The 17,200-nt window shown below is 47.3% G+C and overlaps 1 protein-coding gene across 4 annotated transcripts in view; it reads right to left on the bottom strand.

Annotated features, from left to right (window-relative positions):
- Positions 1–2,232: 2,232 nt before the first annotated feature.
- Positions 2,233–17,200, bottom strand: part of PDE5A (phosphodiesterase 5A) — a 106,651-nt gene continuing 91,683 nt past the window's right edge. For all 4 annotated transcript variants that reach the window (XM_015593917.2, XM_006917742.3, XM_015593918.2 and 1 more), the window contains exons 16-21: positions 16,314–16,414; positions 14,720–14,797; positions 13,160–13,223; positions 9,426–9,500; positions 8,249–8,332; positions 2,233–6,389 (exon numbers count right to left, since the gene is read on the bottom strand). In XM_015593917.2, the coding sequence (XP_015449403.1) occupies positions 6,252–6,389; positions 8,249–8,332; positions 9,426–9,500; positions 13,160–13,223; positions 14,720–14,797; positions 16,314–16,414 (540 nt within the window). In that variant the 3' untranslated portion in view covers positions 2,233–6,251. The remainder of the gene's footprint in view (positions 6,390–8,248; positions 8,333–9,425; positions 9,501–13,159; positions 13,224–14,719; positions 14,798–16,313; positions 16,415–17,200) is intronic.

Below are 17,200 nucleotides of genomic sequence, written 5' to 3' on the forward strand. Positions count from 1 at the left end.
GTCTCTACAGCGTGCTGCTCACTGTCCTCACATGCAGTTGCTCCTGCTGGGAATGCCCTGCTCCCTGGTCCTTCCGTTAAACCAGATGCCACACCCCAAAGGAAGCCCTCTGTGACCCTTGGGTTTGAATTAAGTACCATCCAGTCCCCTGCCTCAGGGCACAGGCCTGGCTCTCTTTGCCCTGGTGTGGCCTCTGCTGGACTAGCAGCTCTGTGGGGCCTGCCTATGTAGCCACTCCAGCCCGACACTAGAAAATCAGCTATATTTGTGAATGAGTGAACGTCTTCTGTTGACTTGTTTGCTTATTTTTAAATGTAAATCTTGTTTTCTCCACATGATCTTCGGCCTCTGGCCTTTATGAATATTCCTTGGCTTCTAGCAACATGGTAAAACTCCCACTCAGAGTAACTCTACCAATGATTATTAATTTATTAATGAAATTCTAGTCACTGACTTTTCATGGTAGAAAAACATTTTTTCTAAAAAATCATTTTATTTCACCTTAAATTTCAGCTCTTGTCTGAGAATTTCTAAAAATGTATTGATTTTTCTGTTGCTTTTCACTGGGATTACCTTCTCCTCTCTTTATAAAAAATTCCATTTTATGTCAAGTGGGGAAGGATGAGAGTCTGTTCTTTTCCTCATTGTTTGCTGAGTACCGTCAACTACAAGAACACATGCAGAGATGCTGACAGCCCAGGAGGGCTGTGTCCCGCAGCCCTAGGGCTATGTTCTAGGGCAGAGGGGAATCAAATACGAAGGCCCGGGGCCAGGGCCAGAATAGGAAAAGAGAAGCAGAGGTTTCAAGAAAAAGAATAATAATGAATGGTAGGACAGTCCTGCCTTTATTTCCAAAGAAGTGTGTGATGATTATTTCGATTCCATTTATAACTCATGGATTTCTGTTTTGAACAAACTGGCTTGAGAATTGGAAACATAGGTGTTTTTTCCTTTCAAGGCTGAATGTAGCTTAAAATCAGAATATTCTCTGCAAGTTCAAAGTGTTTGTTATTTACTACTATGTGCCTTAAAAATAGAAAATTGTATCCTGACGTTTTCACATATCACACATAGGAACCCGTTTGAGGAGAGGGTGGCACAGCAATAGCAAGAACGTGGGCTCAAAAAAGCTGCCCGAAGAGCTGCCAGAGGCTCCTCCCTGCCGGGCTTCTCCCTTCCACAGGAGGCACGAGCTCAGAGACGTCAGGTGATCATCGTTCGGAGAACATCACGAAGACGTGATCCCTGGACAAAGGGCAGTAAGTCTTAATTCTCCAGTGATTTTTCCATTGATTTTTCTTCAGCTACGAAAATTCTTTTAAAAAGACATTTTTTATTCCTCGTACCCAGTAAGGGAGGATTTCTTTAAACACAAGTGAACCTGTGGTGCCCTCTAGTGGTCAGAAAACCTAGAATACAGTTTTACGAGAGCTTCCGTGCATGTTTGCCTTTAGCTTTGTGAGTCAGGCACAGCCTGGAGGTTCACAAGAGGAGGGCTCGTCTGGTGGCAGAAGCACACCATGGACGAGAGCCTGTGCATCGCCTTAGAGCTGCACGCCCCTAGATGCGCACCGAGGCACAGGGGGCCCGGGGCTCTGTGAGGGCGCAGTGCTGGCCGTCACAGCGGAGCTCAAGGGCTTTAGCTGTGAAGCCAGAACACGCCCGTCTGATCCACCGAGAGTGGATTTGGGAACTTTTACAATTAAAATTTAAAAAGAGAGCTAAGTGGAATAAACACCAGCTTTGAAACTAGATACTCAGCTCTGGTTGCTGCCATTTGGCCAGAATTTGACCCCTAAGATCAGCTCTCATGCGACACAGGGCCAGTCAGAACCGCCCTCCATAGTGGTTGGGATCTTGCAGTGAGGTGTGTGGAAAGGCTGCCCTTGAGCGGGTCGCGAAGGGTGTTGACAGAGAACACTGTTGCTGGAGGAGGCTAGGCCGAGGGAGGGTCATTAACCTCGTCGTTGTCAGCTAGGACCACAGGTCAGCTCGATTCGGCTCGCCAGCTGTTGGCCTGTTCCCCCTGCTTAATCCCCTAATAACCCCCCTTAAAATCCAGGCCCTCTAACCTCCCCCTTAAAATCCAAACTCCCTAATAAGCCCCCTTAAAATCCAAACCCCTAATAACCCCCCCTTAAAATTCAAATCCCCTAACCTCCCCTAAAATCCAAACCCTTTAATAACCCCTTTAAAGTTCCAAGCCCCTAATAATCACACCATACTCACATCTACTCACTCATTGTTTTTATTTTCACAAAGCATGGCAAAAGGAGGAAACCACGGCGTCGAAACGTTTGCGCCACGGACCACCTTCCCGACGCCGCTCGGCTTCGTAGGGACCGTGCAGGTGAGCGTTCCTTTAAAGCGATTTTGTCTCTGAAATGCTTCTCAGGGTGGGGGACAGGAGAGACAAGGAAGCAACGTTCACAATTATTTAAAACGACGTAAAAGCTAAACATAATATACATAGTAACTCCTTTATCCTAGTACAAAAATAGTGCCAGAAACTATATATTTGTTCAAATATATTGAAAAGGTATAAGAATACAAATAGGTATTAACAGTGGCTAGTGATGATTCGTAGGTTTCCTTTTCTTAAACTGTAATAGAAATTTCTATTTTCGACTATTTACATCATTTTCAGCAACATTCATTCAGACGTGTTTACACAGGCTTTTGAGAAGTGCACGGACAGGCGCAGCGAGCCTTCATCCTTCCTTCCTCGCTCCCGTGATGGAGCAGGGGGAGGGTCCACAGCTGCATGGCGACAGTCTAGGAGCGCTGAGTGGAACGATACCACAGGTAGTGGAATGTGTACCCCCTCACGTCAGACGTCCCTTATGCCAGAGAGCCTTAAGCTCTCAGGTCTCAGTGAGTCATACTTGCGAGAACACAAGGCGGCCACTGAGACGTTCTTCCAAGTTCCAGGTCACGACGGCCCTCCGAGGACCGAAACACATGTTGCAGATGGAAACAGACGTGGCAGTGTGCCCCGTGTGTCCGCGGTAACCGGCAGGAGCGCGTAGGCCTCTCCCCCAGCACGGCCCGCAGGGGCTGTGAGCGCCTCGCGGTTGCCACACTGTCCCCACGGCTGAGCCCAGGGCCTGGCACGCGGCAGGGACTCAGCAGAGTGGGTCGACGCACGTCCCGGTCGTGAGCGCTGGTTCGGCCGCCTCGCTGTGGCTGCGGCCGCACAAGGACCTCGTGGCGGTCACACCCCTCGCACTAAGTTAGCTTCGTACACACAGAACAGGCAGCCGTGCTCGTGATGGCGTGTAGGATTTTAGGGGTGCAGTCTGATGAAAAACACAGAAAAATGGAAAACCAGACGTCTGTGCTCTATGCTGAAAATAAAGGCACTTCACTGCGAGGCAAGAATGTGTCTGTGACCAGTTTCCTCCCAGAATCCAATATTTCCAGTACATTCTCATGCACTTTCTCTCCATACTGCTGTTGAAGGAAACCGTTCTTTGTAATTAAGAGCTCGGTGGTGATGACACCACCCCCGGGCTCCGCCCCGTGGGACAGGCGGCCCACAGAGCCCCAAGTCTCACTCGCTAGCCGTCTGCGTGAGAGGCCGGGTGAGTGCGCTGTTTTGCGTTTTCAGTCTTGGAAATGGCATGTGGGATTAGATCACCATGCTCTGTAGCCCCACGTCCCATTCTGACAGTGTTCCCAGGGCCCGTCAGGGCTGACGTCGCAGCTGCCTTCTGTGACGTTCTCCGTGAAGACAGGCTTCGCCCAAACTTACCCCTTTAACGACACTGCTTGTTCAGGCACACAGGTGCTAAGTGGCCTACACAAGTTCACACAGGTTGTGACTGGCAAAGGCCAGTCTTCTGAAAATACAAGGCTGAGCATTTTCACAGATATCTTTTCAACAACTTAATAAAACTGTGGGGCCTTTTTGGGCTGAAAATTGAAATGAAATTGTGTAATGTTACTCAGCTATAACAAAAACAAGATACTTTAGAATGAGAACAACTTCTTGCTAGTTATGAGTAATATAAATATAGGGTGAGGTAGGGGAGGACTATATATATATTTTTCCGACTTAAGATACTGGAAAAGAAATATTCACACGAGGATGAAAACTTTGACTTGTGCCCATGTACCAGATATTAATGTATGGAATGACTTTTCTAAAAATTAAAATTATTTGAACCAACTAACCAGTTCTAAAGAAGAACTGTTCTTCTGTATGGACTAAGACATTCAATGATAAACAGGCATAGCATTGCCCAACTTCTTTTAATTTCTGAACTAGTAAAGTAAAATCAACCATTATCTAAAGGTAAACCAATTTCTAATCTACCTTTTTGATTGTTAAAGTGGCACACATAAAAATCCTGCATACATAGTCTAATGTCTTTAAAAATCTCAGTGACATCCATCAGAGGGGTCTAAACAAACTATTGAAGTATGTGACTACAGATTTTAGCATAACTGCTACATCACAATGTGTACGATAAAAAGATAAAGACAGTTACTCTTGAAACAATTTTCTATGCTAAGGAAATATGTATGCATGCACAGGCCTATACCAGTATGTAGATACATTATTTCAGTGACAGTCTGCAATTTACACACCAGTGCCACCAAGAGGTACCTTATAGATCTCATCTGTGTGACGTAAGATAAAAATAGAATAACACCCTGAAAATACAAGGATCATGACAGTAATCCATACAGCATTCAAGTCGATAGCGTCCAGACCCTCCTTTACCACTACAAAGTCATGGCCATACAATTTGTTTGGTCCCCACCCCGCCCCTTTTTTTACTTGACTGGTAAGAATAGAGCCACATTATGTCAAGATAAATATACCCACTCAATTTTAAAAACTTAATGAACACGTTGAATTTTAGGCAGTTTAGAGAAAAATGATGCAGATGGAAAACAAAGTTTTAGTGAAAAGTCTTTGCTCATGCTGCATACCATATCCCCAAGAGATTTCTATCCCAACTGGAGGCAGAAACTCGGACTTTTTGGAAGGGGGTTACCAAACAACACCTGTCTTCCTCAAGCCCAAACATCCCCGCCGACCTGGAGATGGCCTCCCCAGCCAGCCGCCTGGCTCACTGACCTCCTCCTCCAGTACCGGACAGAGCGGCACACTGCTTAAGTGGGCTCAAATTCTAAGAAAACGTTCATTTTCTAAACGTACTGAAAGCTACCAGAAGTAAACACCACCGTCTCCAAGCTCAGGGCCACGGTTAGAGTCCGTACCCAAACATCCAGGCTTCTAGCTGACCAGCCCTGTAAGCTGGAGTAGGGCAGGTGCTCGGCCACAGGCTCGGCACTGCCAAGTCCTCAGGCCTAAGGATTCTTCCCCTCCTGCGGTTTTGACCCCAACAGGAAGGGCGGCCTCTGCTGTTTATTAATTAAAACTTTCCTCTATACTTCATTTGACAAGAAAAAAACATTCATTTTGTATCCTCTGATCTATGGTCATATTTCAGGTCAGTGCTGCAATCAGTACTTTTTTCTTGCTATCCTGCTGAGAGTTTAACTGTTCACTTATAAACTAGGGCTTGTAATATGAACGATGGGGAAGATATATAAAAAAAGAAACCAACATTTAAAACACTCACTGCCTCTCCAGAGTGCCTCCCAACAGAACTGACAGGCATCTCACTTCGGGGTCAAACTCATCCCTCAATAAAATCAGTGCAATCAGTTAAAGGATACCTTTCCTGTACAATACCGCCTCATGGTACTTTCCATTTGTTTCAGAGTTTTAAGTATTTTTGTTAAGCTAACACATTGCTGACAGATACTCCCACTTCCCCCTTAAAATCCACTCAGCCCACAAGTTTCCTCTTCCTGTGAAGGTTTTAAATGTCACATCATATATTCAATTTGCTCCTCGCCTATTTTTGAGAAGGAAAAGATTCCAAACATTCTGGAAAGATTGGTCATTCCAAAACCACAAAACCAATTATTTAAAATCCCCAAGCAGAAAAACCAACCTGAGTGCAAGAATGCAGCCGCCAGCTCCAGTGCCCAGCTCCCCCGGCCACGGCCACGGCTGAGGGGCAGCACCGACCAGCTCAGCTCAGCTCAGCGGCATAAACCCAATACACGAATGTGGAATGGTCCCCTCAAGACAATTCATGCTGTGCTCCCAAAAGCTGTGCAGAAGTAAAGGTACAGCAGTGGCAAGTCCACGCCAGACCTGTCCCGTGTCCCGTGTCCCGTGTGGCGGACGGGCACACGCAGCACGCGCTGCGCCGCTCGGCGGGCCATCAGCTCCTCTTGGCCTGGCCGCTCTCCCCGTTGACCAGCGCCTGCTCCTGCTGCTCGGCCAGGGCCTGCCACTTCTGCCTGTTCTTCCTGCAGCCGTCCAGCAGAGGGAAGCAGTCCTCCGACACGCGCGTCAGGGCCTGCAGGAAGGAAGAGAGCGGACACTAGGTGGCAGCCGGGAAGATGCCTGTCCCCAGGCCCACACCGAAGGGCCACCTCCCACACTCGGTGCAGGCCCGGGCGGGGCTTCCGCACGCTGGGATCACCGGTGAGCGTTCCTCTTTAGCTACGCGGACCAGAGCAAACACGTTCCAAACCGATGTCCCTGTCCCTGGAGACAGACCGTGAGCTGTCTCGCCGCTTCCCCAGCTCTGCCGGTTCTCCCGGAGTGCACCTGTGCGTGGGCTGCCCCGTGGTCTTCCACAAAATGGTTTCATACAGAGGACTTACCTCGATTTTCATCCAAGATTCTAATAGTGACTAGCTCATAATGCTGTGTGGAATTAGTATTTACAATCCCAAGGTTATGCAGAGGTCACTGCTGTGCCAACTACAGTGCTATGAATATTTTGATAAAAGAATGTTCATTGCAGATTCCTTTATAATCGAGAAACAATGATTTAAGTACCCAACAGCAGGGTTATGTAATTTGTATTACTGTTTGCAGTCTTTAACATTATAGAAACACACTGACCATAGATGTGCATTACGATGTCTTATGAATTGCAACAAGCCATTTTGTGATGGGAAAAAAATATGAAAACGTCACAGAGCACGTACACTGACACGTTAACAGCGGTTATCTCAGTGGTGGAATCATAAGGGGTTTCATCTTTCTTTTCTCATAACGAGAACCCTGTCACTTCCGCAATGAACAGCAGGAGAAACACATCAGTATACACAGAACTGAAAGGCAGAGTCCACGAGGTGACCCTTGCACACGCAGCAAATGCAGGGGTGATCTGCCGGGGTGGTCTGTTACTCCGACTGGATCTCCAGGCTGGGGGGGATCAAGAGAGACCCTGCTGTCTTCAGCTGAGGCACTCGCCCCGTCGATGAGGAACGCATCTGCTGGGAACCACAGAAGTCCAGGGATGCTGGGAACTGCTCTGAGCCACCTCCACAAAGGAGCCAACGGCAGAACGCAGAACGCCGAAGACGGGCCAGAGCAGGGCACCGCCGCTCCGTGCTGCCGGCCCTCCGTCCTGCCCTCTTCCTTCTCGCCTCCTAGCCCCAGCTTCGTCCGCTGCTTCTGGTGGCTGGAACGCTGGACTTGGACAGGAACGGCCTCCAGGCGCGCCTGCTCGGCTGGGGTGGGTCCCCGCGCAAGGAAGGGGGGCCCCCACGCCGACTCCGTTACTGAATACGTGAGGTGTCCGCGTTACAAAGCCCCGGGTCTCTTCTGGCCTCGACATTCTGTGATCGCTCCTGGAAAGTGCTCTTTCCCCGGGTGAAACTTAGGAGTTTCCTGTTTAAACTTTTAAACACCGGGCAGCATCTACCCTCTGTGCTCGGGTCATAAGCATCTAAACCTGTAAACTGATGGTTTAGGGAGACTATCTTTACCTAAAAAAATAAGAATCCCAGGCCAGCAGGTGTATGGGGACAGGGACTGGCAATACTCTTCCAGCCGGCTTTCAATTCTCATAAAACATTTGCTAATAGTAAAGCTACACTATACAACGGGATAGAGTTGCATAATGACTTTTCTCTACTTAGGCCAAAAACTTACACTCAAAAAGAAACTGCTAGCGCTGAGCGCACAGTGGGCCCTCCGACTGCTAGAGCCTAGCGCACAGTAGACACTCCACAGCTATACACGGATGAATTCAAGGTTTTGAGAAATAGTGAAGATGAAATGTTCCTCATTCAATGCCAGCCACGTGTTCATCAGTGAAAGGAACGACATGTAAGCCTAGTGCGAGTCACCTCGGTCTCCTTCACGTTTTAATTCATAAGTGTCTCAGTTTAGCAAGGGTCGTAGCTTTCGTATAAATACCTCATACAGTTGCAAGCAGATGGCGTCTATGAAGCCGACTTGCATACTTGGGATTTTGTTCTTCTTCTCCCTGTTCATGAGATCCTGAAAACACAGAAACAGACGCACGGAGCTGCACTGACTGAACGAGCACAATGCGTGTTTGCTCTAAAAACGACGCGTGACTGGGCCAGGTGAGCACGGCCCGACCCGCACCTCCCTATCCTTCCCTCCGCGAGCCTCCTACATTCCCGCCAGCACCAGGCTCAGGGAGGCCCTGATCCTCCGCCTTATTCGTCCAGCTGTGATGCTCCCCACACCAGCCCCAAAACCGACTGCTGACCCAGAGTCAGTCAACGACCTGAAGCTCCTTGCTGATGTAAAATCAAGCAGCGCCGTATATCTGGAGAACACATGGGCGCTCAGTGGTCTGCTGATGGGGATCGAACACCCTCGGCTTTGTGGGAGGGCAGGAGGCCGCAGCTAACTACAGCTCAGCTCACACACAGCTTTTCGAGCGAGGACTGGGCAGCTGTCACTGCTATTGGCAAGCAGTGACGTGGACGGGACCTCCGTGACGCAATGGGTCTGTCAGTGCTCATTTAAATGAAGAAAACTCTCCTTTGGCTGTGTCACCCTGCCACCCACATGACACAGACTCTCAGCTTCTGAAGAAGCCTGCCGTTCCGTCACAGAAGGCCGGGAAACAGAAAGACCAGCAGACGCTGGCTATGCCCAGCTGAGGACGAAGGCGGGGCAGGGGGCTGGACAGAGGAGGGGTCTCCCCTAACCACGTCATTTAACACGGACGGGCTCAGCACATGTTGACCCGAATCGAAAAAAATGACTATGCTTCATTTTCAGGAAAAACTCATTCCAAAAGATAGAAAGGATTTAAGAAGAATCTTTCTCTTGTGTTTGAGATCCATGGGTAGTACATTGAAACCTTTAAAATCCGCGGGCCTTCAACACAGAGATTCTGAGGACTGATCCTAAATAGGGAATGACAACCGGCATGCGCACGCTGGGCAGCGCACACGCTGACCTCAGTGCTGCTGGTTATCGTGAATGTCGCAAGCACTGCGTCATTTAAAAGGTAAAACGAAGATAAATTGTGTTCTTAAGGAAAATCTCGAAGCATAAAAAGTTTACAATGAAAGTATTTGAATAATTCCTACCGACAAGGTGTCATACTTACAGTAGGCTCTATGTTGAGTTCTTTTCTCTCTTTGTCTCCTTGGTCAAAAAATTCACTCGCTACAAGCTCTGCTATCTGAAGTAAATAATGGATGAAGTTTAGCAATTAAAAGCATATCACTCTGTAAAGGACACTCAGAATGAAGATAAGACAATCGACAATCTATAAAATCTGTAGCTTTCAACCACATCAGTAAAATTAGAATAAAGTCATAATGAGGAATAGAAATTATATTTCATTTGCATTAAATATGTGCCTAATCACAAAGGCTAGAGTCTGTAATCTGTAACTACTCAGAAAAAAGCAACATGTTGTTTCAAGTTCAGCACTTAGCGGGAAAGAAGTAGCGTGTATCTGTCTGGATGCAGGATGAAGTGTTCAGTGAGCGCCTGTTACATTAGGTGCCTGAAGAACGCAGTATCATATAGGTGCGTCTTCTGCGGTTGAGATATGCCTTTAAATATTTTTTTTTAATCTACAGGATCCTCTTCTCTTTTTAAAAAACTTCCTTGTAATTTTTGTTGTTATTTATCCGGAAGTTTCCCACCGATTTTGCTGACTGCATTCCTCAGGACCACTTAGGGCCTCTCTGTGCCCTGTATTTCCATGCACTGGTAGTGAAATCTGGGGCTTGATTAGGTTGAGATTTGAATTTAATTTATTTATTTATTTTTTTTGCCGTGACGACTTCATAGGCAGTGCTGTGTTCTAGCGAGGCTATGTAATGCCTGACTGCCTTTTGTCGTGATGTTAGCAACCATTAATGATCCTTGTCTAGATCTAGTTATTTAGGGGCTATGAAAAGGTGATATTCATTGACATACAGTAAAGTTTTCCACAGCAATTATTTAGTTACCTCAAAGTACAATCTATATTTTTAAAAAAAATGACATAATTGGTTTTAATTACCATTTAAAAAATAACCTGGTTCGCTACCAAAGCATCCACCAAAGATGACCAGAGAAGGTGTTGTTTTATTATTATTACTTAGAACTCTTGAATTTGAACATATTGAATACACTTGAATCTCTGCCGATGCCCGAATTGCTCCATTTTGGCCAGTGGGAGCTTCCTCAGCGGGCCTCTCCGCTTTGCGTCCTGCTACTGGGTGTCTAGGCTCACACCGCACAGGGCCCGCTGCAGAGCCCCGGGCGGCCATCCTCGGGCCCTCCACCCTTCAGAGTGAGACGTGGGCACTGGGTTTGTTCGTTAACAGGCTGGCCATCATCTTTAAGCCCTCCTGGGGGACGGAGCTGGACACAGCGTAGGGTCACAGAGTACTCGTACTCCGCATCGGGACTGCAGGGTTTCTGCGGGACTTACCCACTCAGGTCATTAGCTTTCCTCTCAACCCCCACAATCCTAATTCCCAGCAACACCAATACAGTTGCCTACTTGCTTTTCCCCACATCGCCTACGATGGTGATTAAATATCCACACGACACCGCCACTAAAGGTTACTAAAAACAGTGGCAGGGGCTTTTTGGGGGTAATTCTTTTTGTTTTTAAGGTATATCCTACTAGAGATGCATATTGTTTTAATTCCACTCGGAATGAAACAGTCCTCCTCAGTGTGGACTTACAACCAAAATCAAGTTTGTTTCATTTTACTTTCAAGGTTTTATGACATTTAAAATTCGATTTTGTGCTACCATTATAAAAACTATTCACGTGGTTCCAAAGTTAAGTCTACACCGCAGGTACACTCCAGCTTCTCACTCCTGTCCTGTTCCCTCGACCCTATTCCCTCCTCCCCTCTAAAGAAATTATTAAGGCTAGCCCTTTTTTATGGTTAACCCTTCTGGGTTTTTTTTCCCACTTAAAAATACAGCCTTGCAGTCACTCCATAGTGGTATACAGATAATCCTTACTTCTTTTTAGTCACATGGAACTCACTGTGTGAATGCATTTCAGCTCACTCATTCAGTACCCTGCTGCTGAATATGTGGCTTACGTCCAGCCTTGCCTACCACAGACAGACTGTAAGGAAGAGCCGTGTGTAAGCATCTTTTTATACCCCTGCCAGTGTATCTATGGGATGAGATTCCTAGAAGTGTAATGGTGAGTGTGTGTATTTATGTATCTCCAAAGGGCTACAGTGTTTGGCCTTCTTTGTTTTCCCACGGCTTCTCCGACGGAGTATGTTGCAAAACCTTTGGATTTTTCTGCCAGAGAACTGAGAAACTGCATATCAGTGCTTGTTTTTTTTTGAAATAGAATTTACATACTATGAATTACATAGATCGTAAGTATACAGTTCAGTGTGCTGACAGATGGGTATAACCATGTGACACACACTCCATCCAAGACACACCGTCCTCCCTCCTGATGTGGCTGTAAACCCCCAGCCAGCCCCTGCCCCTTCTTTCCTGCCTCCCTCCCTCCATCCATCATGTTCTCTCACCACAGGTGAGTTCTGCCTGTTCTAGAGTGTCACATGAATGAAATCGCGGTGTGTGTCCTCCCGTGTCTGCGGCTTTTGCGCAGCCGTGTTGAGACTGACCCAGGAGTAGCGGTGGTCAGTTCCATTTTATTGGCGAGCCGGACCCCACTGTCCGGCCTGGATACTGCAGCGTGTTTGCCCATTCTCTCCTGACAGATGCCTGGTGGTCTCTCGTTTCTGACTCTTTGGAATAAGGCTGTTAAGAGATTCTGTACAAGTTTTGTGTGTGTGTCAGTGTAATTGGAATTGCAATTTTTCTTATGACTGAGGTTCTGAGAACCTCGAGGAAGAGCTATTCGCATTTCTTTTTCTATTAACTTTTTGTCCCCATCTTTGGCCCCTTTTCCTGGAGGGTTGTTAGCCTTTTTCTTCTTCTTTTTTTAGAAGTTCTTTAATATTAGGGATATTAACTATCAGAAGTTGCAAATATTTTTACCAGTTTCTCACTGTCTTTTACTTCGCTTATAGCGTCTTTTGCCATGCAAGAGTTTTATTTTATTATTTTTTATGGATTCAGATCTATCAATCTTTTCCTTTATTGTTTTTGCCTGTTGAGCCATAGTTAGGAAAGTCTTTCATGCCTGGGTTACAGAAGAATCCACAAGTGTTTTTATTTAGCACTGGCATGGTTTAAGTCTCTACACTGAACTCTATGCTCCACTCGGAATTTAAGTATGCAGAGTAGATCCAAGTTTTTCTTTGGCCTTCTGGCTATAAAGATTGGGCAATCGTTCTGACATTATTTAGTAAAGAGTCTTATCTTACCCCAGTTATTTTAAATGCCTTCTTTATTATATGTTAAATGTCCCATGCGAGTCTCAGTGTTCTGTTGTGTCCCACTGGTCTGTCACCCACTCTAAACTGTTTTAACTACAGAAGCTTTACAGTATCGCTTTCCGTGTCTGGGCCCCCACCCCACTGCTCAGGTGGTGGCGCTGACTGCTTCAGGGTCTGGTTCAGAAGAAAGGATAAAAAAAAAAAATACAAACTCTTTCCTCTTCCATCATTAAAGGATGTGCTGAAAACATCTCTAAGTGAATGAAAACTTACTCACAGCCAGGGGTTTGCTATGTTAACACAGACGTTCTCTTTTTTAATGTATCTTACAAAAACTATTAAGTGCCAACGAATCTTCTGAAGAAAACCTGCTTATATCCTATTATGTTCTTTAAATACTACTTAAAAATTAAATAAAAAGTTCCACAAATACTTCAGAAGCTAAATTCTTTAAGGGCAAAGAACATTCTTACTTTGACTCTTTAGTTACTATTACTGTCACCGAGCGACATACCCGCTGCTGAATGGGCCAAGGCTTCGTGATTGCAGAGAGGTCGCACGCGGTCATCAGCATCGCCCTGTCGGGGGAGAGGAGAGCCCAGTAGTCCTCTTTACTCTTATGCAAATATGCAACCTCAGTAAGTAGCTACTAGTAAAAAAGCTAAATCTAAACCCTCTGAACTATGGGATGGCAGTTGACAAAGACTACAGAGACAGGAACAATTTCCATAGACGCGTGACCGATACCGTGACACCAGAGGGTGACTGGTGACCCAGTGAATGACTGGGATTGAGTGGCACCGGGCACGCTGTGACTTGCTCATGCGTGTGGTGACTTCCACAAGCACCGCCTGAGACATTAGTGTCCGCCGGAGAAAGAGGGTGACGAGGGGCAGCGCGCACGGCCCCTCTCGTGCCAGCAGGGAGACCGCGCTGGACTCGAGTCTGCGACGGCCGCGTGGAAACCGTGCTCCCTCCCGCGTCTGACCAAAACACCTGCCAGTTAATCCTTTTAATCTGGTTGAAGAAATAGGCAAAAAGGCCACTGCCGTGGCACAGACACACTCGCGGTAAAGGACTGTGCCACTTGACCCTCTAGGGACACCCAACCTAAATGTGCATTCCCCCCAGCAACACGAGGCCACAGAGACGAAGGTTCTCGGCCGCTGTCCCTGCTGTCACACCGCCTCGCTTGTGAGAGGTGAGGGCAGTGGAGACATTCTGACCGCTGCTGAGGACGTCACTAGCACCTGCTGACGCCCCCGGCGAAGACTGTGAGCCCAAAGCAAAGCGAGCCACGCCGGGCCACCGCGGACTGCCCCGCGGCCACAGGGCACACGCTGGGGACAGCTGGATGGCTTCTCTGTCACAGAGAAAAGCTGTTCGCTAATCACAGCCGTGCGTCTGTGCTTTTCTAAGACACTTCAGAAAAACATGTCGAGACTGGTAAGTGGCGCGTGACTCTATAGAACAGACAGCTGGGCGGCTGTGTGTTGTTTCCTGACCATCTGCATCTTTGTGTGCCAAGCAACAACCACCTATTTAAAGAAACGCTGACTTCGAAATTTAACAGCGCCGTCCACAGTATCGCTGTGTCTTTATACTGACTGGTCTTCCTCACTGACACAGCCCCCGCCTCGGCAGAGGGAGCCACGTGACAGGGAGGAGATGGCAGGGTCGCGGGTGCGGAAGAACAACACAGAGAGGTGCCCGGCCCGCGGCCACTGTGGGACAGGAGCAAACACTTCACAGCCACCTCCTCGCTCCCAGTCTTCGGAGGGCAATTTTCAGCTCTTTTGTTCTGAAGAATTGGGACGATGAACAAGGGGACCCTGGACCATGGGCTGATGCTCTACACATTTTAAAGTTCCTTCTAGAACAAAGGGACGATTGATGCACTCAAACCTGCAAATGCATTGCTTTTCCGTTATTCACATTCAGCCCCTGGTCCAACACTGGAGAATTCTGACAGCCTCTACGATCATATCGTAAGACGTGACTGCAGTGAAATCTTACAGCGATAAACTTAGTCGGGAAGCAGAACGTCAGCTTTGAGGACAGCAAACCGACTTACAAAAACAGCTCCTTCTGGTGAGGGTCTTCTAAACGGAATTGGTTTTTTCTTATAAGTTCGAAAAATTCTCCTCGCCTCCTTGAAGATAAAGAAGAATATTTGGTAGTTAGGAGGAATCCCAGGGTCTTGTCTCTTCAGTCTACAAAGAATCATGGAGTCAATTTTTGGGGAAAAACATCTCAAATGGTTTTCGCCCATCTTACAACCCAACATAAAAATCATTTAAAAATCTCCGACACCTCACCCTCCCCTCCTCTACCATTTTTTTGGGTGAAACATCAAACTTCACCTAGTACAGACCACATAATGGGAATTTCAATTCTTGAACACGATTTTAAGAAAATGAACATGAAGTTAAAAATGTGATGTCAAGAACGAGTTGAGAAATGTTAAATGTACGGCATAATAAAATCTATACGGTTTAATTACTCATTTAACTCGCGTATCACACTGTCTGGTTTAAAAACGTTCATCACAATTACTCTGTCAGCATAAAGGTGTCGAAGGACACCTGGGAGAACCAGGCTAACAGTCCCCGTGAGCAGCTCCACGCGCTCGGACCTGCCAGCGTCCTGGGAAGCCATGAGGCATGGGTTCTTGTCGCAGACACCAGACAGACAGGAAAACTGTTTATACGACAAAACCGACTGTATGTGACTGCGCACCAGAGGAGAGACCCACGTGGCCTGGAAGGGTGGGGAAGGCTCTGTGGTTACAGGCATTTTTCCCAATTCTTGGTGTTTGGATAATCTTTATTCGGCAATCTTTTTGAATCGACCGAAGTTTACTCAATTTTCTGTTAGCCTAGTGGACTGCAAAGTGCTCCGTAACCCAAAGGCGCAGCTATCTTCGGGAGCAGCGGTGCGTGTCTGCCTCGTGCTATGTGTCTGCTCTACTCATTTTTACTTCTTGAAGAGTGAGTGACCAAAGGCACGGACATGAGCCCCTGTGGAAGGGAGGCCATGTTCCCGGGAACCTGTGAGGGTGACGGCCACGCACGCTGCGGAGAAACAGCTGTCTCTGTGTGGGAGCCACGGCTGGCCTACCTGAGGCACGCTCACGTCATGAGATCCGCTCCAGGGCACTCTGACGCCTGAGCTGGTAGCTGCGGAGTTGTGCATTAATATACTCTCCTTCTGCCACAATCAAAGAAAAAGCAGCAAGATGTCCTGGCCTGCCTTTCGGCTCCTGGTCCTGCCCACCTGGGCTCTGTGGCAGCATAAGGGACCGTGAAATGGCCAGAGCTGGGGGAGGGGAGGGGAAGGAAGGAGGAGAAGCAGAGGCCCTATAGTCCTCGGGCTGGACAGCCCACGTGCAATGACCCGAGATGGTTACTGCCTCGAACACAGAAAGCTTCGGAGACAGCAGTGGACAAATGTCAGAAACAATTCAGCATTCTGTAACTCTGAGCACTGAGTGAGTGAGCCACAGGCTTTTCCGGCTTCCTACAGCAAACTGCTCCATAGTCTGATGAACAGCTTGGCTAGAACACTTGCCTTACAATCTAAACATTTCCTAAGGTGGGTTTTAAAAGAGTGAAACAATGCGAACACTTCCAACACCTACTTATCTCACGGTATTTCTTGAAACTTACTTAATGTACACGGCAAGGTCTGTAGCCAGAATCGCTTGCTTGATTATTTTCAGCGTGGTCTTGTATTCTTCAATGGAGAGGCCGCTGAGAATCTGATTGCCCTTTATTAAAAAAACAAAAAACAACAATAAAACACTGTTAGCACTTTACGTGGAGAAGCTGCTGACGAGCACAATCACGTGCTTAGGACTCTGAGCACAGGCACGTGGAGGACACCTGCCTGCTTACAGTAAATGCTGTGAAATGTTTCTCTTCTCTGCTCCCACCCCCACCACCTTGTCATGTAAGAAAAAACGGCTTCACGTGGTGCGTCCGCCCTACGTAGGCACATTCTGCCAGCCACGACCCACCTCAGGCCTCAGTCCAGGCCTGAAATCTGACCGCAGGTCTGTTTCCTTTGGGCAGGTGAATGGCTATAATCTAACTGCGAGGGAAACCTTGAAAGAATCAAAGCCACGTTACGGACGTGAAGAATGGACTGCTGAAACTTAAAACAGTCAGTGATTAAAAAACCATTTCTCTACGGCTTTTGTGATAAATCCAGTACCATTGTGGTGCAACTTTATGTAGCTTTAACCCCAGTTTGTCCTCTGGGAGCCGACGCTGTGCTTCCCAGCATAAAGCGTGGGTGGGAGCACCTGCAAGGTGGCCCATCTGTGTGCAAATAACCGAAACTGCTTACTACATAAATATTTTTTATTTCTTGCCTGTAATTTTAAGCATATTTCTAATCTCGACCTAAGTAAAAGATACCATGGATGCTCAGAATATATTCGAACAGCAGTAAATTGGGTCAGGTGTGCTTCCCAAACCGCAGGACTAGGAAACCCAGAGGCTCGGGAATGGGGTCTGCAGGGGGAGGGTTTGTTTTGAAGACTGTCGGGGAG

This window comes from Pteropus alecto, unplaced genomic scaffold, assembly GCF_000325575.1.
Source record: "Pteropus alecto unplaced genomic scaffold, ASM32557v1 scaffold17, whole genome shotgun sequence".
Taxonomy (NCBI): Eukaryota; Metazoa; Chordata; class Mammalia; order Chiroptera; family Pteropodidae; genus Pteropus; species Pteropus alecto.